At 37.6% G+C, this 27,862-nt stretch overlaps 1 protein-coding gene across 49 annotated transcripts in view; it reads left to right on the top strand.

Annotated features, from left to right (window-relative positions):
- Window positions 1–27,862, top strand: part of Rims2 (regulating synaptic membrane exocytosis 2) — a 491,805-nt gene that overhangs the window by 416,173 nt on the left and 47,770 nt on the right. For 34 of the 49 annotated variants that reach the window (XM_042265269.2, XM_042265264.2, XM_076555845.1 and 31 more), the window contains one exon: window positions 794–1,035. The exons of the other annotated variants lie outside the window; for them this stretch is intronic. In XM_042265269.2, coding sequence (XP_042121203.1) covers window positions 794–1,035 — 242 coding nt within the window. The remainder of the gene's footprint in view (window positions 1–793; window positions 1,036–27,862) is intronic. 49 annotated transcript variants of the gene reach the window in all.

The raw sequence follows: 27,862 nt of genomic DNA, 5'->3' as shown, positions 1-27,862 counted from the left end.
TAATTCCTTCTTTTATTACGTGCTGAACAGTCCCATTATGAGGACCAAAGTAAAGCACAAACTATAACTCTCTAATTCCACGTCAAAACGATGATGTCTATATAAATTTCCCAATCCCTGCAAAACAGGCTGCTTCCTTCACGTGGTCCCAGGTTTATAGAGAGCAGCTGGAGAGCATGTTTGCAGATGTTTCGTCCCCATTCTGCCTCCTACAACTCCCCTGTAACTGGAAGAATCCCTGGTCCTGTCTTCAATTGACTCCCTGTGAGGTATTAGTCTTGCAGTGGTCCATGGTCCGCTTCCAGGTTTCAGTGATTTGTTAACTGCTTTCTGACTCTGTCTAAAAATATGAGGGAAGTAATTACAAATTAAGTAAAATGAAACAACTTTTTAAAACATAAGACTAATGAAAATATCGAGCCCTCTTAGAAAAATTAACCATTATTAAGTAAGCCTGCTTAAACTTAAATCACATGTGGCCTTCCGCACAGCCCGCTCTTAAAAAAGCCGCAAGTTTTCGTGTTTGTGTTCCTCCATGAGCATTCAGCCAGTGCCTCGGGAGCAGAAATAAACTTGAGTCTGACTTTGTGCATAGTGCCTATTGTGTTATAGTTGTCTGGATAGAGAATAGAGTATATTCCATTCTATGCTACTTGGAAATCTTAAATCCTAAAAATACATCCCTAAGATAATAAAATTGAATTGTTATATTCCTGATGTTTCATCTAAAATGCCTCTTCTGTCTTTTCCTTTTTTACTCTGTCTTCATTTTTAATGATCCACCGGCTGACAGTGTGTTTCCATCCAAAATGCAAAGCAGACAGATGGGCGTGTCAGGGAAGAACATGACCAAAAGCACGAGCATCAGTGGAGACATGTGCTCCCTCGAGAAGAATGATGGCAGCCAGTCGGACACCGCAGTGGGCACCTTGGGTACCGGTGGCAAGAAGCGACGCTCTAGCATTGGGGCCAAAATGGTAGCTATTGTTGGTCTCTCCCGGAAGAGTCGCAGTGCGTCTCAACTCAGCCAAACCGGTAGGAATTTTTACATTACTCTTGACTTCTTCCTTTTTGAGTTGTCCTTACAATATGCATTCTTTTCATGACGTTTTATCACAGTAATTGTGGATAGTGACATCATCCAGAGGAAAAGGGGAGTTTTAGGCTAGTTCATCCGTCTGAAGGTAACAACGATGTTTTTTTCAGCAATCTAGCAGCCGGTTTGAAAGTGAACTGTGGTGGCTGTTGAAAGTGGGTGTCTTTGCTCCTCAGGGGAGACTCTGACCGCGACTGCTAGGTGCTGAGGCTTTGTGAGGAGGCAGCTTTGATCCGCAGGACCCTTGCTCTCCCCTAGGTTCCTCACTGTGGCGCGTGCTGCATTATTTTTTGTTCCCAGCAATTTGCAATGGAGATGACACCTCATATTTTGTGTTTATTGCAGACAACCTAACCTTCTTTTCAGTTTGTAAGCAACATTTACCAGTACTGTCCATTTCTTCACTGAGACTTTGTTTCCTTGTTAAAACTTCAAGAACCAGTATTCTTCAGCCGCTGGGATGGAAGGATTTTTCTGCTGACAGTGAAGATATTCAAGGCTTTGCTACTTTAAATCCGATTTCTAATTACATCTGCAAAAATAAATTATATACAGCACTCCTACTCAGAAAAGCCACTGTTAGCAATTAAGAAATTTCTGAGTCAAAGCATGCCTCTTTTTCAAATGGATGTTGCTAATTAAACCCTGGTATCTTGAAAATAATAGCATATCTTCTACTTAAACAAAGGCATTTAATATGGTGTTCTTTTATACTAAAATAAATTATAGGCAACTGGATTAAATCTAATTTCTGTTTGGATGCTAGGGTTTTTGTTTTGTTTTGTTTATGAGAAATTGGAGTATATTTCTGCAACACAAAATAATTTAAGATTGTATTAATTCTTGGACCCGCCTAATCTTGGTTTTGCAAGCCATGCTTTGATAATGAAAATTGGGCCTTGTGTGATAATAACATCATATTGAAATAGTTATTTGATAATATTCTTTGAATTCTGGTTACAACTTACTTTGTAGGTTTTGTTATTGTAATTTTTGTTTGGTGTTTTAAAATACTATTTCTCATTTTTACTTAGAAACATAACTTTAATTTGCAGATACACAGATTACCTTTAAATGATTTCAAAAACAGCTAGTACTTATACATAATTGTCATGTTGATGTAACAAATGTTGGGATTTTGATTCACAGGTGATTTTGTACTTTCTAGCAATTAAAACGTTATTGCAGTTCCTTAGTTAAAACTCACAAACATCTGGGAATCTGAAATTGCTGTAAAGTAGTCTGTGTTTTAAAAAGAGTTAGAAATTCACAACAAATGAGTGAAGGAAAGGGGTGCAGAGAGCAGAGCCCTGGCCACTGAGCTGCGTTAGGACAGCCACAGGCAGTAGTCCAGTTGTTCCACTTCAGGGAAACCATGGTGACATGCTTTGGGCATCCCAAAAAGCCTTAACAAAAGACCTTAAGGAATGAAGATGCTGTGGGTGTTTAACTCAGCTGCAACATCATACATACAGTGCATACACGTTTTGAAATATCACATTCAGTTAACATGTGAACTTCTTATCTTATTTTTTACTTCAAAATGAGAAATAAGACTAAAACTTAGATAATATCTGGTATTAACTTACATATTAACTACACTTAATAAAGTCTTTGGCAAGCATTGAGCACTTACTGTGTATCAGATGTATCAAGCACAAAGGCAAGCAAAGGTCATTTATCTCAGGATTCTTGTTGTTTTTTAGAGACAGGGTTTCTCTGTGTAGTTTTGGTACCTGTCCTGGATCTCACTCTGTAGACCAGGCTGGCCTCAAATTCACAGAGATCTGCCTGGCTCTGCCTCCCCAGTGCTGGGATTAAAGGTATGCACCACCGCCACCGGGCTCAGGATTCTTAAAACATAATATGAGACAAATATTTAATACGTTGCTTCCAGCATCTGTCAGTATTGAACTAGAGTTACAGGGAAGGTCCACTGGGCAGGCAGAGGACAGCCGGCTCCCCGGTCTAGGGTTTCAGGAGGTGGTTCCCGGAGAAGATGGCCCCTGATCTACAGTACCATCCAGTGACTGGAGTGACCATGAACTAGGCTCCAGACAGAAGCCATAATGAACAAGGTCTAAAGGTGGATGTGTGCCAGAATGATTAAGCTGTTCTGTGTAATTTTAATGGAAAGTACTGGCCTGACTGCCAGGGAATAAGGCTGATAGATAAGTGAGCATGAAACTCCTATTGGAATGGAGTGAGTTGGGATGAGGTAGAGAAAGGATAATAGACTCAGGGGAGTTTTAAAGAGTGCAGTTAGTACTTAGGTGCTGACCACTGGGTAGACATGAGGAACTAAAGAGGTGGTTCAAAGCTGCCCCCAGATTCCTTGTTTGCCGCCATAGGTGGATCGCCATGCCCTTAACACATACTGTATGTAGAAGAGGGTATGTAGGCAAAGACCAGCAGGGATGAGTGATTCAGAATACCCTGACGTCATCTGTGCAAATCCCCAAGGAGAGCATCCAAAACATACTCAACCAAACATGCCTCATCTTGACATAAGCATGAGAGTTACCAAGTTTAGACTACACTAAAGCTGAAATTGTCCAAGAAGAACATAATGGATAAAAGAGCAGTCAACTGAGACAATACTCTTTGGAAGATTGATCTTTAGAGTTTGGCCCAGGAAGGAGGTCACAGAGAGGAGACCCAAAAACAAACAAAAAAAAATGATTATGAAAAAATGACAGGAGCTCTTAAGCATGCTGTGTCCAGGACTAGAATCAAGAGAGGATGGCCAGTATTTCTCCATGGCCAATGTCTTTTGTACAGTTTTTGCAAAAGTATTCCATATATACTTACACAGCATTTCTATTTCAAAATTATGGATCTTGTGAGCCCATATAGAGATTCTTTAACAATACTGACTTGGTTTCCACATATAACTAATCATAGATTATTTTTTAACCTTCACAAACATTGTGATATTGGTGGACTTAAAATTTTTAAACTTTCTTGTTGTGTAGCCCTTTCCTATGTATTAGAGAAAAGAAAATAAGACCTGTCTTCATTAATTATTCAAAAGCTCTATATCATTCAATTTTTAATCATGTTTAAAATTGGTAATTATTTCCAAATACCAACCTAGTAACAACAGAATTCAGACCATCTCTTTGTACAACTACAGAACACTCCTTATATATAGCTATAATAGATAGGTAGGTAGGTAGGTAGGTAGGTAGGTAGGTAGATAGATAGATAGATAGATAGATAGATAGATAGATAGATAGATAGATAGATAGATAGATGATAGATAGAGTTGTTATATGTAGCTACTGCACACACACATATTGTGAGATATATATGTGTGTCTATCTTTGTGTGTGTGTGTAAAATAGGTCCCCTTTAACTTGGCTTTTTTCGCCTAATAACCAATTGAGTCCAATTAGTGCTGCCCATGTGTTCGTGGGTGTGTGACCATCCACTGGAGCGTGGGTAACCTACCAGTGGCCACACTCTCCAAAGAAAATGACTTTCTCCAAAACTAAGGGTGGGTTCATTTCTTTGTCATGATCTCATCCTCTTATGTCTTGTTGTTACTGCTTATAAAAGAATAAAACTCATAAAAGTTATTGTTAAGGAAACAATATGTTTCCATTATTTCTTTAAAAGCAAATGGTCATATAGTATACTTTTCCATACATGCAGGTTATAAATTATTAATTTGCTAGTGAACTCTTGTGTTATTTTATATATTTTCCTATCACAAATTAAGATTGCTTGTTTGACCCTAAATTCTAATCTGTGTACCTTACTATCCATAACTTTTTTTTTTTTTTTGGTTTTTTGAGACAAGGTTTCTCTGTGTAGCTTTGGAACCTGTCCTGGATCTTGCTCTGTAGACCAGGCTGACCTCGAACTTACAGAGATCCACCTGCCTCTGCCTCCTGAGTGCTGGGATTAAAGGCATGCACCACCACTGCCTGGCTCCATAACTTTATAACATCTAAAAAGGACCTTTTGCTGACAAATGCAACATGTTTTCAGTCTATGAGGTAGTTCATAGGCACCTTTGGAGGATCATTCTGACTGCCGTCAGTGTTAATAGTAAAGAGAATAGAGAAGAGGAGGATTCAAAAGCACTACAATGCAATTAAGTGACTATATCTTAGATACTTTCTTGGCAGCAACATATGAAGATATAAAAGTTAACTCACAATTTACATTTTTTTTTACTAGAGAACACAAGGTTAAAACTTTTCCTAACATAAAATTTTAACCAGTACTTACTATATTAAAACATATGATTAGCAGGAGCAAGAGTTTATTGTTTAATTTCACACATTAAAAGCTTTATGGAGACAGACCTGCTCCAAAGTTGCTCCTCTTGATGAGTCCATGTCATCTGCAATGTGCTTTTGTAGTTAGTTCTTTTCATATCACTAGGGGAAAACTTCCTTTCAAAATAGAAATTCCTCGGGGTAAGACTTTTAATATAGGCATTACTATATTCAATTAATTGGTTATAAATTTAAGGTGTAAATAGCCAAGAGGAATTGTTCATGGGAATAATCAGTAGTTGTCTAATAACTGTAAATATGTAGGCCATAAAGAGCATGTTCCTGAGCTGAGAAACACATACAAAGAAAGGAAATCTTTTGATTTTATTCGAGTCAAGTGCTTGAAAGCTTTCCGAGTGTCTGAGTATAAACAGGAGTGCAGTTCTGAGGTCAGGCCTTTTGAAATGAATCCCCACACTCTGGCACACAGAGCTGCTCTGTGTCTTGACTCTTCTGAGTCCTGCTCTAGTTAACCGCTATGAAGACTTCCAAAGACAACTGCAGGCATCTGCTGGAAAATGAGGAAAACTGCAAACGGTAGTCTAACTGTGGGCAGTGGCGAGGAGGGATGTGCAGCACTTTCCAGTGTGTGGAAAGGGACTGGGACTCATTATCCCCGAGGGCTTGAGTACTGTTGTGCATTGTAGACTTCACAGGATGAACAACACTAACACAGAATCCATCCTCTCTGATACTGTTCGAAATGGAGACATACTTGTAAAGTTTTATTCCAAGATAAATGTTCTTTAATTGAAACTGCTACTCACTGCCTTGTAAAAATTTTAAATTAATCAGTGAATATGTATTTAGATTTACTACTTAACAGACAAATGGATAAATGCTCATTCAGAGTCTCTGTTTGATATGTATGTTCCAGACGGATAGACAATCTTAAACAAATGAAAATTAATTAGTCAAAATTACAAAGTTTGCCTTGAAGTAAGAGTCCATCACAGAGGATACTAACCTAGTTTGCCCCATCTTTCTATCATCAAATGGCTGTGGAATTTCAATTCCACCAAAGGATCTGCATTTGTATGCTGTACCTGCTATGAGAGGAAGAGGCAGCAGATTATAGTTTAATCTAGATATATATTCTTGATTAAAATATGAGAAAGTAGAATCTAGCATGCCTTTCTTTAGTATTCAAGTTAGGGACTAATGGAATGATGTAATCTGCGGGCTTTGGGTCCTAAGCGTGACTTTGATTTTTGTAATGTTCTGGTATATGCAAAATTCATTTCTTTTTATTGGCAGCTTTATAATTGCTTAGAAAAATCAAAGTGTGGTAAGAGCTCATAACAAAGTATGAGCCAAGGTGGGGAAACATTTTGATGAGGAGATTAACAGTGAAGTGAGGTACAATGCCAAAGCCTGGTGATAACGGCCCAGGAAGGCCAGTAGCACCACACAGTGACTCCAGGAGACTGTCTGCAGATGACACTCTGAAGCAGCTTTCTACGTCAGCACCTCTCAGCCAAACCCTCCTTTCCAAAGGAAATAGGGTTGAAGGTCGGCCCACAGCCCTCCTGTCACCCACTGCTGCTCCTCCTGATACTCAAGTGGCTCTGTTGCCTCCTGGACCTTTCCTGTTACATCCAGCTGTGGTTTCTTGTCCTGGACTAGAGCTTCTGTGACACAGGAAGAAGGAAGCTGGAGTTGTGACTCGCCAGCAGACCGAATTCTCTTCTTTGCACCAGGCAGTTGGGAATTAGCTTATTGGAGACTCCAGTCTGACAAATTGACTTCAGCATGTTAAGTAGATTTAACATGAAGACTGTGTATCAGGTTTTTCGCAAATACGATACTTATGTGACTTATTTCACTTGGAAAATTTTCTTTGCAAATCAATATAATGAAGTTATTTTAAACAAATTAAAGAAACTATACATTAAAAACAAAATTCTCAATTTCATGAGCAGTGGAACAGATGCTGTTCTTTATAACCAAACACAAAGGTAAACATCTAAGGATTCATCTGGCTTCCTTTCTTAGCCTACATTCTAATCTTATGAAAAACGCAGTGGCTCGATGAAGCATCCTCTTCTGGTTATCCTAACCTGCTGACTCAGGAACAGTACAGGAAGCTCTGATTGGATGCAGCCTCAGCAACCTGCTGCCATCATGACCCCCACCATCGACATCGTCAGAGTCCCCAGTCTATTGCATACCAATACTGGCCTAGCTTTAGTTCAAAATGAGGGTCATTGCATTATTTCAGGCTTTAATCTTGGTGCTTCATGATTTTAGACATGTTTATATCCATAGCTGTGAAGGATAAGCTTTTCTATAATGAAGAAAATATACATGAGTCATTACATAGTAGCTTTTCTTTTTGAAGAAAAATGAAGTATAAGTAATTGAATGTAAGTAATATTTTTCCATATGGATTTCCATATGTTTCTCAATATTTCTTAGAAACAGAAGTTTTGCATACTTTTGAACTTTTATCTTATCATGAGAGTGTTATGTCAGAAACACAAACACATGTGGGTCTCCCACAATTCAGAATAACCATGGATTTACAAGGTATAGTAGTTTCATTGGCAACAATTCACCAAATAGTCCCGCTTTCTTTGATAGCCCTCCCGAGGCAAACACGGTTCTTTTATTCCAATATTAATTACTAATATTGACTCTCAGATAACGGATGATGTCTCACACAATAACTATATCTATATGTGTATAAATATGTATGTCACCAGAATAAGAGGCGCCAGCGGAGCTCAAGAAGTTTCGAAGAGACCTGAGAGGGAGGCCACTCATAGAAATGCAAAACGAGTTAGAATGGGGTGTGAGGAGGTCTGCTGGAGTCACAGATGAGCCAGAGTTGACTTCCACAAGCTTTTTATTGGTTTTATTACTAATATATTACTATGAGATCTTGAGGAAGTCTCTTTTTTTGTTGTTTGCTTGGTTGTTTCTTTGCTTCAGTGTTAGTTACACAGTATTCTGACCACCTGCTATATTAAACCGATGGGGAGAGGTTAGAGAGGTAAAGGGCAGGACCACGCTGAGGCGGGCAGAACTGCTGGGCAGATAGGCAGCAAGTCCAGGGAGACGCATTGGAGAGACAGTGGCCGTGCGGAGCACCCGCTAGACCGAGTCTAGCTGAGGTACAGGGCAGGCAGGAGTTCTCTGCCTATTGCTCAGTGTTCTGCATGGTGTTGTCCTCACTGTAGGGCCAGCCGAGGGAGTTGTAGCTTCCCCAGCTGCTAGGTTCCCAGCCTGGCTTTTCCTGATAAGTTAAATATAACCGTGTGTCTCCACAATTCCAGTTTACTTGGATAGATGTGCAGAGTGGCACCCTTTCTACTTTTAGGTGTGAATTATTTTTCAGTCTGTGCCTTGTGGGTGGTGCCAGACACATGGTTTCTTCCTTTGTCTATCCTCCTCCATCCCCCAAATAGAGTCAAATGCCACTTGTAAAATGGAGTCTCTCAGGGCAAGGCGCATCTGAAAACCTGCTGTAACTTAGGGTAGACCTTAATCTCGCGTGTGAAGGACAAAAACAACACAAGATCTCGAGCAGTGCTCTCCTTTGTCATCAGCAAACTTGAAGAGCGTTCACCTGCTTTACTCTGCATGCTTGACTGGTATGGGTAGGAAAGTGATAAACTCAACAAGTGCATTAGACGTAGAAAGCCCGCAGACATGTGAATGTAGATTTCCGCTGTGAGTTAATCAACCGTCGTGTTTCAGTATAGTTTATTATGATTAGCAACACGCTGTTTCTGCTTATAAATGCGATAAATGCATATTCAATACGTGAGTTGCTTTCCTCGGTTTAATATAGCAGGTGGTCAGAATACTGTGTAACTAACACTGAAGCAAAGAAACAACCAAGCAAACAACAAAAAAAGAGACTTCCTCAAGATCTCATAGTAATATATTAGTAATAAAACCAATAAAAAGCTAGTTCATTACTTAATGATGTCTTAGGCTAGGAAGATTTCTTTTGAAATTCAGTTGGTGGGACTGTTTGGGAAGGATTACGGGTGTGACCTCGCTGGAGGTGTGCCCTCGCTGGAGGTGTGCCCTCACTGGAGGTGTGCCCTCGCTGGAGGTGTGCCCTCGCTGGAGGTGTGCGCTCACTGGAGGTGTGCGCTCGCTGGAGGTGTGCCCTCGCTGGAGTCAGCCCTCTCTCTGCTTTGTCCTTGGGGGTCAGCACCATGCCTGCCTGCCACCATGGACTTTCCCCCTCTGGAACTGTGAACCCCAATTAAATACTTTCTTTTATATGTTGCCTTGATAATGATGTTTTGTCATAGCAATTGAAAAGTAACTAAGCCACAGCAGACATGAAGACAGGAAATGTGTCTTCTATGTAATATCTATACATTTTCAGAATTAAACTGATATTATTGTCATTCTGTTGCACAAGATAATAACCACTTTCTAGCTTTTACATGTCAATCAAGATTAAATGCAACCTGAAAATTTTTATAAGAAATTATTAAGCTGGGTGGCACTGGCACACGTCTTTAATCCCAGCACTTGGGAGGCAGAGCCAGGGAAATCTCTGTGAGTTCAAGGCCAGCCTGGTCTACAGAGTGAGATCCAGGACAGGCACCAAAACTACACAGAGAAACCCTGTCTCAAAAAAGAAAAAAAAAAGAAATTATTAAAAGGAAATTTAAATGTTTAAACATGATCTCTTTGAAATTAGGCAAACATAAAGGATCATATATTGGGTTCTTAGATATAAAGTTGCAAGTGCAGGGGTTTTTTGTGGGTTTTTTTGGGGGGCGGGTGTTTCAAGATGGGGTTTCTCTGTGTAGTTTTGGTGCCAATCCTGGATCTCTCTCTGTAGACGTGGCTGGCCTCGAACCCACAGAAATCTGGCTCTGCCTCCCGAGTGCTGGGATTAAAGGCGTGCGCCACCACTGCGCGGCCAAGTGCAGTTATTTTATACACTGCTGTAGAGCTGCACTAGGAGGGGCTGTATTCACTGTGTTGTTGTGAGTTCCCTGAGAATAACGAAGAGCTCTTACCACCTGCTTTTTCTACTGAGGAAAGTAATCCAAGGTTTGAAAAATGCAGTAATCTAATTTAGATACAGATGAAAAGTGTTATTAATCATACAAACTATACTTAAAAACATTATAGTTGATTAACTCATAAAAGTAATCTATACTCATATCTGCTGGCTTTCTATATCGAATTCATTTCTTTTTTTCTATAAAAAGCTGGCTCAGTGTCTGTCCCTAAATCAAATATTTGCTAATTATATAACTGACAGACTGAAGACAAGTGATGTGGCACTTTAGATGCCTACTTGGTGTGGTGTGGCCCGGTGGACATACAGCCTTTGCATTAGAGCCGTGTCTCCTGAAGTTCCTGGCAGATATCAGGTCTTTGGATGCCACCAGCGTTAAACAAAACAGCGGCCAAATAACGGTGTGGGGGGTGTCGGGGGGAGTAGGTTAAATCATGCTAATATTGCTAATCTTTTCTTAACTACAGGCCTTCATAAAGTCTTACTGTGTTTATGTGCTTTGTGACTATGCAAAATATTTAGAGAATAAGTAATTAATTCCAAACTCGCATTAAGCAAATAATTCTTTAGTGTGAAGCGTGTCTTGAACTATTTGGGGAAACACCTAAGCATCCTCGGGTTAACATCACCTGAAGGATGACCATCTGCAGTCTTGCCGTAGGCCAGCAGTGAAGCGTCAGCATATGGGCTGTGGAGTCAATTAGGATAAAGTCCAAACCATCCTCAATCTTCAGTTACAGCCAGCGTGTGCCTTTAAGACAAGAGAGAGTGGGGAAAGTGGGCAGAGAGCCTTGGTGCTGACTCGTACCATGTCTTAAGATTTCACTTGATATCCTTGTGGGGCACGAGAGAATTAGACCTCTCACAGGTGGGAGTTCTGTGATGAACGACTTAAGTAGGATCTTAAGGAAGACCTTTAATCTTAGCTGCCGACCATTTCTACTGTGGTTCTGTATTATGTATCCTGAGCATAGTCAAACTTTACTCCTGAGTCCATTAAAAATACTGTCATTAAATTAAAATGTTGGCGTCCCTGGGGCAAGGGGTGGGGTGAATAGTACAGGACTAATAGGAATAAAATCTGTGTTATTGTAATACAAACATTTTTTCTCTTAAAGTCAGTCTTATTTAAGAGAATGTTATCATTATCATATTAGAACCATAAGAGAAAATGACAAATCCTATATTTTTCTATATAAATGTCTTTTTTTTCTTTTAAAAATATTTAATTATACATGTGTTCATGCACATGAGTAGCTGTATACAGAGGCCAAGAGGATGTAAAGTCCCCTGGACCTGGAATTATAGGAGGTTGTGAACTACCTAACATGGATACTGGGAACCAGACTTTAGCTCCTTTGCAAGAGCAGTGTGCTCTAACCACTGGGTCATCTCTCCAGTGACACACCTGGATTGTTTTGTTTGTTTATGATAGCACCTCACTGAAAAGATGTGCCAAATTAAAACTGAAAAATAATGATTTTGTGCACTTCTCTTTATACAACACTTATGTAATATAATTCTGCATTTCCACATTTGGAATCATTTTTTCTGGAGGAATATTAATTTGTATACATATAACTTTATTTCCCCTTAAAAGCTAATGACATCTTTTTTTTTAATAACATCTTTTTATGCCTCTTAAAAGACCTTATTTACCTCAAGGCAAATAAATATTGGTGTAATAAATCAGGGTGGCAAATGATCTCTTCTTGAATCAGATGTTAATTGACAGACTTCTGCTTTTATGTTTGGAGGTTTTTTCCCCCTCCTGCAAATAACTCTTCATATTTTTGTACTTGGGGAATGTTTTACTTGAAAGTTACAATTTTTATCCTGAGAAAAAAAGATATTTAATACATCCTTATCATAGAATATTTAAGCCCTACAATTCACTATTAATAATTAGGGAATTTTCTTTTAAGCTATTTACATGATTATGTTTGTTTTTTGCTGGTAAAGAAATGCTTTTATTGGGGACAAGGAAACACACAGATGTAGCAGGTACACAAAGGGGAAGACCCTCCACACAGCAGAGGGAGAACTCGGGAAGCAAAGTCCTATTCGTTTGCATAGGTTTAAATAGTTGATCTAGTTTGTACATATTGCACATAATGTTACAACAATAATTATATTCTTATCACAAACATCTGGCTCCAAAAATTCTGTCAAGTACAAACACTAATTTTAAGAGCATCTCAATTTTTTAATAATCATTATATTTAAATATGGGACTTTCTTTTAGAAACAATACATTAAAAAGTATATAACCCAACAGTTTTTAATATATTCAAGTCATATGCAACCATCTCCACAATTTTAGAGTATTGTCATCACACCTAAAAGTGCCTCCCTTCCCTGAAACTGTCAACCCGTTTCTCACTCTTTCCTCCTCCTCTGCCCTTGGGCGACTGCTAATCTCTTCAGCATATCTTTGCATTTCTCTATTCTGGGCTTCCATTATAGATGCTCGTCTTTCATGACTAACTTCTTTCACTTAGAATAATTTTTTCAAGATTTATCCAAGTTGTCGTGTGTTCTCAGCTCTGTGTGGTTGTACCTCGTTTTATGTCCACTATGAATGGCCATTGGGGCTAGTTCCATCTCTTGACTGTTGGGAACAGTGCTGGTGGAAGCATCCTGTGCAAGAGCCTTGTCATCTCTGTATTTTCATTCTCCTGACTGTGAAAACACGCGTGGGGTTACAGGATGATATGATAGCTCTGCATTCAGTTATTTGGGGAAAAGCTAATGAAATTCTGAACTATTTGGCAGAGTATAGAGAATATTCTTTTGTCTTCTGATGCTGAGACCCATAACTTGTAAATTTGTGATGTAGCTGAATAAAGTTCCCAGCCTGTATTTGACAGCTTTATTAATGTAAACTATTCTCACCGCTGTCGATCTTTTGAGAGAAGCGGTAGATATAACTAAGTTCTGTAGACATATATAACTTCTATTTAAAAGTTTGTTTCATTTTTCATACCAACCACAGTCCCCCTCCTCTCCTCCTGCTCTACCCCATCTCTCCCCATCCCAACCCCCAGCCACTCCTCAGAAAAGGTAAGGCCTCCCATGGGGAGTCAACAAGTCTGGCATATCAAGTTGAGGCAGGCCCAAGCCCCTCCCCACCGCATCAAGGCTGAGCAAGGCATCACACAGACATATGTAACTTTTGAAGCTGGGTTAGGGTTGGGAACTCTGAAAGAAGTATACTGATGGTGAAATTTTTCCATTATGCCTAATGGCAGCCTTAGATGATGTGTATTGACAAAGGAAGAGCTGTTATCTCCTGATAGAATGCAGTCAGTGTTCTCACTCATATCCCACCCTAATTATATAGAAAGTGTAATGATGTGATTTTTTTTTTTTTTGTACAAGCAAATTTCTATATAGCCAGAGACAAAAGGTGCCGGTGCCGGACCACAGTATTGTCTCAGTGGCTGGACTATGGTTAGCCTGCACATGCCACATGGGTCATAAACCTTTAACATGCAAAGATTTTAGGTGCTGTGTAAACTGCTACAATTTGTAAAGCTTCTATTCTCGACTTCATATATATAATTTGAGTTGTTCATTACCGGGCTCTATTTAAAGCTGCTCAGGAAGACATTCCTCACTTAAGCTCTTATATCTCCTTCATGATATCTAAAAATAATGGTGTTCTTTTTGTCTGACATAAAAGAGATTTTATGCTTGATTGATTTTAAATATTCTTTCTATAGTAAAAATATATTCACTGATCATTGAGCTAAGCCTTTGTGATTTCTCTTTTATCATCAAGATTTAGAATTCTGCAAATAGATCAAAGAACTTTTCAATGGTCATCAGCAGTTGCCATTGAGTATTTTTTTAAAGAAATTTTATTTTACATAATACTAAAAGGTAGAGTAAAACATACCCTTAATAAATAAAATTAATGTGATATACACCCTATAAATTCTTAGCAAATCAAAGATTGAGGCTTAGAAATAGTAAAGAATGAGGCAATTAAGACTCATTTGCTCCCTTTGAAAGCACTGTAATTTTTTTTGATGTGTATGTACTTGTGTATCATATTAAGAAGTCAAGTTTTTTAAAAGTTTATGCATACCATGGTAAGAAGTTATATTTTTGTTTATCATACAAAGAAACTATAGAAAATGTATGGTCTATGTAATGCTTTGTTTGTGTTACTGATAATATATAGGCTGCACCAGTATTACTAGCTAACACGTGTTCTAACTAGGGGGTTATAAAATATTTTCAGTATTAACCTGGACTGTGGAAAGCATAATTGCTTTGATTAGATTTTTTTGCATATGAATAGATGAAAATGTGTTCAGATTTACAGTTACATTTTCATTTCACATCAGAAACCTAATTTCAAGTCTATAACCCCTAAGGAATAAAGCTGGGAATCTTATTTAAGCCATTAATTAATTGCATTTCATAGTAAGCAAAATTGATCCATTAAAGCACTGTATTTTTCATTTCTAGTAATGATGGGTTATGCATAAATTTTTAACTACCCAAGATCACTGTAACCTTTTAAAACCACCAAAGAATAAAGAGCCATTCAACATCTCCAAGTAATACATAGGTTTTGGGTTTGGTTTATTTTTTCCCCCCCAAAAAAGACAGAAGGCTTCCTAGGTTTGTCTGGATTAGTGGTATACTAAAATCCATACAGAAGGCACTAATGCACATTGTAAACATTATACATTAGGCTGTGAATATAGTAATGGAAATTAAAGAGATTCATCGTTAAAATCCCAAGACAATAAGCTTCTAAAGGTTCGATAGAAATCCATTGTTTTCTCCCTTACTAAATATTGAGAATTATAAAATTTCTAGCGTTCTTTACTGACAGGTGCCTGACTTCTAGCACTGCCAATGTATAGTACAGAAAAAATTGCTAAATATTAGTAACTCTTTGTCTCTATGGGGCTGACAGCTGTGTTTTCCTGTTCACAGAGCCCTGTGGCTTCTATGTCACATCCATTTGTTCTTTAAGATCTCATAAACTCTTAGATTGCTGACTTGCTTTCCAGAAGCATTCTGCTCACACAAAGCCAGATCATTTTCTATATCCACCTTAGATAGCATTTGATGTTCTAGCCTGTGACTTTTTGCCTGTTCTGGGAGAAGTAGGAATCCCAAAAGACTCGGCTCTTAGCACAGCTGCAGCAATCTAGATTTTCAGAATATGGCAAAAGGCTGCTTGAAGAAACACATTCTTAAGAAAAAAAGAGGGAAGAGCCTATTTCCCCAAGCATATATAAAGAAAAGAAAGGATGAGAAGAAATTACAGTGGCTGACTAAGAAGTATGACAAGTTCTCAGACCAGTGCCATGTCTTAAGTAACATGACCTTAGCAGGCATTCTCCTAAGTCCAATTCTTGCCTATTCATTCATAGACTTCATGAGTCATAATCTTTGCAACTTATTATTTAATTCTGAACCCTTGAAATCTTCTGCTTTCACCATTAAACACAAACACAGCACATTTTGTGTTTCTAAGGGTTTTTTTTTTTGCAAATGTATAAATGTGGGAAATGGGTGTTCTTGTAAATTCAACAAAAATTGAATATAGGCACTTAAATTTTTTTAAATTTTGTGTTAGTTTCTCTTGTGTGAGAATTTCATTTGGCTACTTATAATACAAACAGCATGATGATAGCAATCAACAGTGTCCGAGCAGAACCTTAGGGGACATAGTAAGGGGCAGATAGCTTCCTGCTGGTAGAGGAATAACAACAGAGTTGAGAAAGCCTCAGAAAAGCATTATGGAGATGAAACTCAAGCATTCCAAAGCTACAGACTCTTCTTCAATTATTGAAGTCTTATATAACATAGGATTGCAACTTATTATTTATATCTGAACCCTTGAAATCTCTTGCTTTCACCATAAACACAAACACAGCACATTTTGTGTTTCTAAGGGTTTTTTCCCTCTTTTTCTTACTTTCTTCAGCATGAAATTCCATATCTTTGCCTGAATAGCTTCCCTTCTCTTTAAAGATAGATAGATAGATAGATAGATAGATAGATAGATAGATAGATAGATAGATAGATAGATATACCTATGCCCATATGCCTTTCTGTTCTGCCGTCTCATTTCTTCTCTCCACCCAGCTATATCTTGCCAACTGTGTCACTTCCTGTCTGTGCAGACCTCCAGACCTTTATGGTTAACTAGTGTTGGAATTAAAGGTGTGTGTTACTGTACCTGGCTCTGTTCCCAGTGTGGCCTTGAACTCACAGAGATCTGAATGGATCTCAGCCTCCCGAATGCTAGGGTTAAAGGCGTGTGCTGACTTCTATGTTTAATATAGTGGTTGGCTTTTTCCTCTGAGCCTCAGATGAACTTTATTAGAGTGCACAATATTGGGGGACACAATACAACACAACATTTCCCCTTTTTTAATCTAAAATAAAAAATTATAACTAATATAAGAAAAACTATATACAATAAGTACAATATATAGAAACAATAAATATATCAACAATGTCTAGTCAGTTTGCATTTGACAAATTCAGAGAAAATATTCTATTTTCTATCCGATTTTGGTGAGTCAAGAATGTAACTAATTCACTTTCTATCCTAATTTGTATTACTAAGCCAAAACTATCTTATGTCTTTCAAACTTACACACTTTATACTTCTTTAGTGAGTTTCTTTTCTGAATTTCTTAACAAGAAAAACTATAACCATCTAATCTTCAACTCCCTCAGAGACCCGAGAAGGAAATAATATTACCTAGTAAAGCAGGAAGTGCAAACAAGCAACTTCCAAAAATTGTGAGAAATGACAGAAACAGCTGGCTGCCTGGACAGTCACCTGAGGAATCTCTGCAACGTTGGGGCATCATCTTCAGCCTACAGGCTTAGTGTATATGACAGACTCATTTGTGAAGCAGGATTTTCTAAAGAGCCTTCCTACCTTGTCTTGGCAAGGATCAACAGTCCTTTGTTTTGTGTCCTGTCTGTCAGTTTTGGACAGCATAGTGTCAGCAGTTGATGCAAAGGGCACTTTCTTGCCCAGTAGCTAACTTTTACCACAATGAAAGTAAACTCTATATGGAGTTTCTTCAATGCCCATCTTCTCTGAAGTAGATTGGTGCTGCTAGGAGGAGACATGTCTCATAGTCATAAAAACAAAGAAAAAGTCTATATTATTAAAACATCTTAAATGCCATATTCTGCAGATTTCTGAAGTGTTTAAAGATGAACTGTCTATCTAAAATATATTTCCACTTGACCTTGAAAAGATACCTAATATGACTACAAGTTTGATTGTAATGACTAACTACTGACTTTCATTTATTTCCTAATTAGTTGGTAATAATAACTTTCAAGGATTTGCAAATTGCATTACATTGTTAAATGAACTGTATAGGTACAATACCTTGAACAATATTAGAAATATATGTACAATATATTCTAACAAGAACAATCTCAAATTGGTATCAAGATACACAATTTTTATATAATATGTAAAAATCCAATCCAATGTAAAATATTTAAAACTAGTAGTTGCTTTCTAAAAGTAGATTCCATAATCTACCTTTTTGTCATATCTATATCCTCTCTTTTTTCTTTTCAGAGTAGATTCAATAATCTACCCTTTATTCTATCATTTCTATATCTTTTTTTCAGAGTGGGTTTAATAATTACCTCTTATCTATATCTTCTTTTCTCTTTTTTTTCAAACAATAACCTTAAACCTAATCTCCTTTGTTTAGCCTCTTTTCCTGAACATTAACAATGACAACGTATAACCAACCATCCTAAACAATGGCAATTATCCAAAACCCATAGAAAGACCAAAAACCACCTGACCCACCTCTTGGGAATATGGGTGTCATGTTCTTAAAATTACTCCCTGCTGTTTGTGGGCGAAGGCATCTTTAGGGGATCCTGAAAAGAAAAATTTTGGATTAATTGTCAAGTCTTAAGTGAGGTAGCTGAATCATTTGTTGTCCAGGCTCTGCATAATGCAAAAGTGCAGGGCTTATTTCAAGTCCTTGCTCGAGTAGTCTGTGAGGCTGGGTCATCTCAGCTAGCCATCTCAAAATTGTCCTGAGCAGTTTGTAGTCCAAAGTTAATCTTTAGGTGATGTTGGTCAGCTTAGTGGTATTATTATTGTCCACATTGAATCATCGTTGTGGGGCCACATCATGTTTTTGGAGACTTCAAATTTGTTGTTAGGCCTGGTCATGACTCCCTGCAGGAAACTGATAGAGACTCCAACACAAATCATGTATAGGCAACTAAATGAAGCCTTTTCTCTAGAATTAGTACTCTATATGACTATTAATATCATGACAAAAGTTTAAAATATATATATTAATCTTACAAATTTTGATATAAAATTCATACCTTAAGAAGAGTTATAAAGAGTCAAAATAGAATCAAAGAATTATGAGATTATTGGCAATAGAATAGTTCCTTAATTTTGATTTTTCTTCTGTCCCATATCAGGTGGTTCTTCTGACAGGATGCAGAGATTTTGGATTTTCCTTTTAGCAAGCATGCTTGGGTTTAGAGAAGGAGAGAGCCATTCTCCAACTCCAAAGCTAGCTTTAAATTTTAATTGAACTGGGACTACATAAAGACCATTTGTGTTATGTGTCTGTAGAGAAGAGCAGAAACAAACATTAAGGAAGACTTATGAAATTTTATATGTGATATACCAGTAGGCCAATTTACTTTTTTTCTTGATGATTTGTTCTTTTTCTTCAGATGTTTCATTTGTCCAGTATTCTTCAGATTCCTTAGCCTTCATTCTCCTGAAAGAAAAAAACAAAAACCCTTCTCTGAGCCTAACTTTGGGGAGGTTCTCTTTGGGCAAGTTACATCTGAGCAAATGAAAAACATTTGTTAGTGGTATAAGTTAATTTAAATTGGATAGTCATTCTGGTTGATGAACTATTACCTCCTCTAATTAAGAGATAGATCTTTCTTGTTCAAATTGAACCTTTATCAATTTTGAATGGTATCCATAGCTTATCTTCTCCTGTAGAAACAAAAGCAAAACCTCATCCCCAATGTAACACATATCCTGGTTTCCATTCTGAGGTCAGCACATCTTTAAAGTATATAGGCTGATTTAATTCTGTAGTTTTTTCTATTATCCAATGTCTCTCTGTGGCTATTGTTCCTTTCTCACTAGCATTGAGAAAATTACAAGTTAATAGAACATTATGCAGTCTATTTCTGGGGGTTTTTGTTACCCCTTTCTGTTTATTTAGCATATCCTTTAAAGTTCTGTTTGATATTTCTGTAACTGGTTGGCTTGTAGGATTATGTGTTATACCTGTAATATGCGTTATATTGTAATAAGCAAAAAAAAAAAACCATTGTCAGTTTTAATTTGTGAAGGTATACCCATGATGGCCATAACTTCTAGCAATTGCATGATTATATAATCAGCCTTTTCGGAACTCAAAGCAGTTGCCCACTGAAATCCTGAATAAATATCAATGGTGTGGTGGATATATTTCAGTTTTCCAAATTCTGCAAAGTGAAACACATCCATCTGCCAGATTTCATTTCTCTGAATACCCTTTGTGTATAGTGGAGTCTGTAAAAAGAACAAGTAGGACATTTCCTTATAATTTCCTTGGCTTGTTATAAAAAATTCCTTTTTATAAACCCTTACTATTGATATGATGTTTTTTATGAAATTTGGAGGCCTCCAGCACATTTCCTATCAATACTTTATCTATCTTGTCATTACCTTGTGCTAGAGGTCCTGGCAGACCCATATGGAATCGGATGTGAATTGTATAAAAGGGATGTTTCCTATTCCTTATTATATTTTTTAACTGAATAAGTAACAAAGTTAATTTTGACTCATCAGAGATAAACTCTGCAGTCTTAATATGTAAGACCATACTGAGAGTGAGTAACTATGTTGAGAGGTTCCAAAAAATCCATTAATACCATCAGAATATCATATAATTCTGATTTTTGAACCTAATTATAAGGACTTTGAACCACTTTACTTAAATTTTCTGATTTGTAACCTGCCTTTCCTTGTTTGTTTGCATCTGTATAAAATGTAGGGCCTCTCAATATTGGAATTTCCCATACAATGTGAGGCAGGATCCAATCAGCTCTTTTTATAAGTTGAATTCTATCGCTTTTGGGATATTTACTGTTAATCTCTCTCCAAAAAATTAGTGCAAGATCTTTGCCAAGGTTCACTTTCTGCCCATAATTTGTCAATTTCATCCTTAGTTAAAGGCACTGCAATTTCTGCTGCGTCTATTCCTGCTAATTGACAAAGTCCCAACTTTCCTTTTAAAATAAACTCAGAGATCTTTTCCGCATAAGTTTTTAATTTTTTACTCTGTTACTTGGTCGTGATAAAAGATAAATTAGATATGAAACTTTAGACTCACAAATACAGGATAGATAGAATATTTTCTTTAATTTGGCCAAATATAAATAGACTAGATGTTGTAACTGTAATTCTTGCTGGATAACTGTTTTGTTATATGTAATTTTACTGTGGTAAAGTTAAAACCTTCCTTTTTGATTAGACAGAAATGGGGAAGTGCTGTGGGATGTCTTTCTGTATGCTATGAATATGTGTTGCTCTGACTGGTTGATAAATAAAGCTATTTGGCCAATGGTGAGGCAGAATAAGGTTAGGCAGTACATTCCAACTGTAGAGACAGGAAGGAAGACAGAGGGGAGAAATGCCAGCCTGCTGCCCAAGGAACAGCATGCCAGTAGACCGTAAGCCATGGAACATATGGTAAAACATAGATTAATAGAACTGGGTTCATTTAAGATATAAGAGCTAGCTAGCAAGAAGCCTGAACCATTAGTCCATACAGTTTGTAAGTAATATAAGCCTCTGTATGTTTACTTGTTTGAGTAGCTGCGGGACAGACCGGACACAGGAAAATTTCTGGCTACAGATGGGTTCTATTCACTGAGAGACAAAGGTCAGGTTAGGGCCTAAACAATGTCCCAGACTTTGGAGGATTCAGGAAGGCTGGCGCCATAGAGTAGCAAAGAGATCACCAGGTTAATAGACAATATCAACTCCAGCCTTCTAGGTGACCAGGTGTCATTCATTTTCTTCTGTTGAAAGAAAGCTGTGCTTCCTATATCTCCCCATTTCTAATTTTCAAAGAAAAAATGGCACTACTAATAGAGGTCATGATGGAATGCATTGCCTCCATGGTTAGGCTAATTAATATAGGCAAGCATAAAAGGATTCTAGAAATAGCTACCATAATCAAGGAAAGTGGAAAGCCATCAGAGCCAAGATGGCCATTCAAAGGTTACTTGAGAGATGTTTTTGTGTGTGTGTGTGTCTTTATGTAGATCATCAAAAGTGTAGGAATAATCTTGACATTAAAGCAGCACATGCCAGGGAATTGTTGATAACCAAGATTATGTTTGAGCAGCAAATAATCTATAGTAGCTTTATTTTGTAAAACTGTGGTCCTCAATTGACCCATCTCTTGATTGATTTCTGCTAATATCTTTGTGTAATATTAGTAATTTTTCTAATCATACAGGCCATTTTTGAGACCTCTTTTTATATTCCAGTAACTATTCCTGGGATAGGCAATAAAAAATCTGTTATGGCGGCAACCGTTACAGGCTCCAGTAAATGTAAAGAATCATCACAATTCCTGGAGAGAACTCTCTTATTCTATTGGTTGTTTGCAAAGATTTACTGACCAAAATGGGTGTGATGCAGCCTATCTCACATACACCCTTATAACCTTCAGGGTGGTTAGTATAAGTAGCATTTACACACACACACACACACACACACACACACACACACACACACACACACGTACACGTACACGTACACGTACACACACACACAAGTCCATCCCAAAGGCAGTTGTTACCAGAGGGAAGGATATGAATAGAAGCAGAATTGCAACAAGGAGAGATATAAATATATTCAAAACATAAACAATGTGATAGAAAAACACCATTGACAGGAATATCAGGGGAAGCCCTATGAATATGGGTAGAGATGGAGTCTAGGTTGTCCCATTATTTGTGCATAGTGCTTATGAGTGAGTGGCTCCTCTACCAAATAAGTTTCTTTTTAAGAGCCCAGGAATAGACTTGTCTCCTCTGATGTCAAAGTATTGTTCCTGTTAGCTGCTATGTGCCAAATGAAGCCAGAAGTTATTGTCTGCAACAGCATAGTTCTAGGTTCAGTAATATCAACTTTGGGAGGCAGTACATCAGTTATTCCCTTTTTCATCTTCATACAATTATAGTTTCCACTATCAGAATTTTCTAGAGTACTTAATTATGCTAAAATCCATATTTTCGCATTTGGATTGATCGGTTAGATTAGTCCAAACAAAATATCCCCCATCATGTGACTAAGTATTTGTACACCCTCTCCTATCCAGACAACTAGTCCTAAAGGAGAAAGACAATCCTTAGAATGGCAAAACAATATCACACTGTTTCCTACTATAGGTGTTCTTTTTATCCCCCTGACAAAGCTGAGAGGCTGAGAGATAACATATATGTCAGTAAACACACTAGCATCATTTCCGAGGTCAGTACTATAGTATCTTTGTGTCCCCAAAGTCTCAACGTGTTGCGTTAGAATTTTGATGTCTCCCAAGTCATCAGCGTATTCTTCCTCACCAGGCATCTTGATGGGGTTGTCATCTCTCTTTGGAAGTTTCATTTATCTGGTGTTTTCTAGGGTGCCGTCCTGGGCAGATGTATTGAAATGGGAGTGAGCCATCTGGGACTTAATTCATTTTTTCTGGAAAGACATAGGCATAACCTCGTGCTTCTCCATTGATTAGTTTTTACATCTGTACATTTACCATATACTTTGGGTTGTATTTCCTTTAGGGCAAAATGATTTGGGGCAGCAGCAGAAGCATTAACCTTTAGATTTAGGATAACTAAATATAGCAAAATATGTGATTTTTAAAAAATTTGTCAATTGAGTATTTGATGTGTTTTATAGTAGCTTTACCCTGTGTATAATAAGGGAGTTCTAGTAACATGATTAATATTCAAATATACTAAATTATTTGTTAGCTTAAACAGAACCATTATTAGCATTCAGTTGTAACTAGAGTCCTAGGAAGGACATGTATAGAGTTATTTGACAAAGTCAAGTTCCATATAAGATATAATGGTATTTCCTGGAGCTCCCAGGGCCTCATATGGCCATGCCTGGGCTGTGTTGTGTAACTGACTAGTTAGAAGAGGCACTGTGAGTGTCTCTAGTGAGCTCTAGGATAGAGGGTAAGCTGAAGTGCACTTGTTAATGTTCATGCACTAGAAGCTTGGAGTAGAAGAATGTCTTTATGCTGTATAAAACACTGCCTCTTAATAGAGGTCGGGCTCTTATGGTCCCTCCCCCTTTTCCTTACCTCTCTTGACAATGTCTAATCATTAGCAGACCAAGCACAAGTTTAAAAATTAAAAATGTGAACAAAAACCATTTAATTAACAGTGGTAATTAATTTTTTTTAAAGATTTATTTATTTATTATGTATACAGCATATGTGACTGCAGGCCAGAAGAGGGCACCAGGTCTCATTACAGATGGTTGTGAGCCACCATGTGGTTGCTGGGAACTGAACTCATGACCTCTGGAAGAGCAGTCAGTGCTTTTAACCTCTGAACCATCTCTCCAGCCCCGGTAATTAATTTTTTAAAATTTAAACTAAAAGTTTAAGATTTGGGATCTTAGTTTAGGACCATTTTAATTTTGAGCTCAAGAAGACTCTCCTTTTAGGTAACAAGATATTCAGAAGTACCTGAGAAATAATTATAGACAACCCTGAAGAAAAACAATTGAGCTTTTTCATATAAGCATGCAAGTTTATATTCAGTTGATATTCTAAATGAAACAAAAACATGGACAATATCAATGCATAACAATTTCATAGAAGAATAACTTGTTAGAAAGCTCTAATTTTTATTACATTTAGTAGACAGTCTAATGTAACAGATTCTCAGGCTGTTTCAAAAAATAAGCTTAGGTGAAACCTTCAAATAATTTAATCTTTATTGATTGTACATTCTGGTTTAACCCTTTTGGCTTCCAATGGAGTTTGAGAAATATGCAGTTATGTTTCCATTTCCTAGCAATGTATTCTTCGGAAGAAATACTTAAAAAAAAAAAAAAAAAAACCTTTATTTCAACTTATCCCCAATTATTTTTTTAAAATCCAGCTCAAGTCTGCTTACATTGTTATTTAAAATTTTTTATGCTATATAAAATATAAATTTTAAAAATGAAGTTTTGGTAATAAAAGGCAAGCTAAACATTTTTATTTTTATTTTTAGTGTTGCTAGCTATTGGATGGATGTATAATTTGACCAGGCAACCATCTAGTATACCTGGTTTAAACAAACTTGACTTGCTTTTAGGAATTTATCTCCCACAGTATGTGACGATAGGGAGTGAGAAAACAAGTGCCAGCTAATTTTGTTCTTGGTGTAGACCCATATCTGGGCCTCCAGATAACTGTCATCCTGGTGTGTCATGTTTGAGAGAAAATAATTACATCAGTCCCTGTTGTCTGTCTGATGGCACTAAAAGAGGCTCTGCTATCATGACCCCACCTACACCTAATTACCATGTCTCAGTTAAGTTTCTGTTGCTGTAACAAAGACCGTGACCAAAAGCAACGTGGGGAGAAAAGGGGTTATCTCATCTTACACTTCCAGGTAGCAGTTCATCCCTGAGATGGTAAGAAATATATCAAACTGTGGTTGTCTTCATTCAAGCAATAAGAATATAAGGATTTGTTCCACTGGACTTTTCAGTATTTTATTTTATAGTTTTTCTACACTAAGCAGACACTAATTTTAAAATTGTGTGTTCCTTTATGTTCTTAAACTAAAGAAGCAGTTGTTGTATGTGTTGGAACTTCAAGTGAGTATGACCTTGTGACTTGCAAATATTGTCTTCTTATAAACGCTCTTTCTCTGGCTTGCCTGTGTCTATAAATTATTCAGACCTCCTTAACTGCAATTGTTCTTTCCAAATTAAATTATTTTAATCTTTCAAAAACTAAGTTGTGGTGGCTAAAAATTATATAAAGCAATGTTCATCCTCTCTAATAAACAGGAATGTGAGTTGGATCTGATGCCTGTGACTTCCAAGTTTATTCCAGGTCTTCTCTTTGGACACAGGTAGCTCATATACAACAGCCCCTCATGTTGTATTTGTTTGATTTCAGTTCTTTCTGCCATAAATTCATTTGTGTATCAGTATTCCCCACCTAATAGATACTTTGTGGTTAAAATAACTTCCTTTAATTTATTTATTTCACGTCAAAGTCCCAGCTGGGATCCTGGTTTGTCAGACCAGATTTAATGACGTGAGATGCTGAGTATGTGGGCAATAGAGCATGTTCTATGCTTTTCAAGAAGCAACTAAATTTCAAACCAAAAGGAAAGAGGTTTACACAGAAGTGTAAACCTACAAGCCAAAGACATAATAGGAGCTGTTGCATTTTCAAAGACGCTGTTCCTAATAGGCAGTTACCTGGGGTTGAGCAATGTTTGTCCCTGTATTTGTTTGTTTGGAATCTGTTAATAATAAGCAACTGAATGAGCTCATCAATATGGCACCATAGCAGATCATTGCTAAGTTATCCAAAGTGTGGAAAAGTGTAATTCTTCCAGAATAGCCATTGTCTTAAAACTTATCCTCAGAATTATCTTGATGAAAATTTTTACTATAATTCATATGACCTAACCCTAAATCTAGTTTTACTTAAAAGAGATGTTGATGTGTTTATGCTATTATTTTTTTTCTTTTGGGGTAGATAGATTAATTTACTAGTAAAGATACTTCTTCAGGTAGTAGTGCATATCCATTAATTAGTCCGTAAAGGAAATCACATGAAAATTAAGTATAAACAGTAGCAAGATTTTTCCTATATATTATTTAGTGTTAAGTGACAGGTAGACAAGCATCACTTAACAATGGAGATGAGTTCTGAGAAATGTGTCATTAGGCCGTTTCCTCACTGTGAGAACATCACAGAGTACTCACAGACCTCTATGATACAGAACAGTCACCCAACCTGCCTGTGTAGTACCGTAGGGACATAGATCAATAGTGTTCATTTATTGTCATTATTCTTTTTTCGGGCTGAATATGCTTGTGTGCTATACTTGGTGTGACTGGCAGCATAGTGGATTTATGTGCACCCAGCATGACCACCCAACCATAATAACGTGTCCTGCCTTTAAATTGCCTTAGCTGTGTCACCAGTTCCAATCCAGCTTTATAGGGGCAGCATGCATGTAGCTTTTTTATTGAAACAGTGTCCTGCAGCTCAGGGCTATGCTTTGAATAGGCATGCCTTGTGAAGTAGAAGGAATACTGTTCTGAATCATACCATAGCAGAGCTGAGATAGCACTTGGGAGAACTTCTGCTGAAAGAAGGCATAATAAAGCTATTTTGAAAGGAAAAGTGTAACATGCATGCTTTATAATTTAAAATAGGCATTTAATGGTATTGAACGTCAGTGTCTGTTTTTGTGTGATATGAAAAGAATGGAAAGTGTGAATCTTTGTTTCTCTCTGTCTTAAATAACTAACTCATACAAAGTGGCTCGGGTAGTGCCAGAAATGTTTGTGAACAAACATTTGTTTTACTTGAATGAAATGTAGGAATTTAGCATTTAGACTGAAAAGATCCATGTGAAAATTGTTTCAAGAGCTTAAGTTCAGTTTCTTGCTTTCTGTTAGCCTGAGTAACCTCAGTGCAAAATGTTACCTCCACTCATTCCTTCAACAAATCTTCCTTGAGTAGCTACAGTGTGTAACTGCTGTACCACTTATGGAAGATACAGCTTTGAACAGGACAAACATTGTACTGCCTATAGTCTGATTAAAGCAACTGAGTGTATAACCACACTGTAGAGAGCCCATCCCTGTTGCTAAGGAAGCAGTCAGCCGGGACACTTAGGGAAATGGTGTGTGCCAGCCACATATCTCCTCACTGTTTCTCAGTGCTGGACTCCAGACAGCCTCCACTCTCATTGCAAAGGGCAGTGAGCCGATATGCTCTCTGACCTCTCCTTGTGAGCCTGGGAGAGCATTCCTTTATAGAGCTACCTGCCCGGACACTAACTAGTCCACCTGAATCTTTGCCGTGGGCTGAATTACTTTAGCTGAAGTTCTAACATCATCTTCGCCAGAGTGTTGTTCTTGTCTCCTTCCCAACATGGTATCCATGTCTGTGCCCCCAACATTCCTGCCAGAGATGGCCATTGCTTCCCAACCTCTAGTGTGCTGGTGGCCATTGCTTCCCAACCGCTGTTAGTGTGCTGGTGGCCATTGCTTCCCAACCGCTGTTAGTGTGCTGATGGCCATTGCTTCCCAACCGCTGTTAGTGTGCTGATGGCCATTGCTTCCCAACCGCTGTTAGTGTGCTGATGGCCATTGCTTCCCAACCACTGTTAGTGTGCTGGTGGCCATTGCTTCCCAACCGCTGTTAG

This window comes from Peromyscus maniculatus, chromosome 20 (genome assembly GCF_049852395.1).
Source record: "Peromyscus maniculatus bairdii isolate BWxNUB_F1_BW_parent chromosome 20, HU_Pman_BW_mat_3.1, whole genome shotgun sequence".
In the NCBI taxonomy this organism is placed as follows: Eukaryota; Metazoa; Chordata; class Mammalia; order Rodentia; family Cricetidae; genus Peromyscus; species Peromyscus maniculatus.
This window is presented reverse-complemented; position numbering and strand designations above follow the sequence as displayed.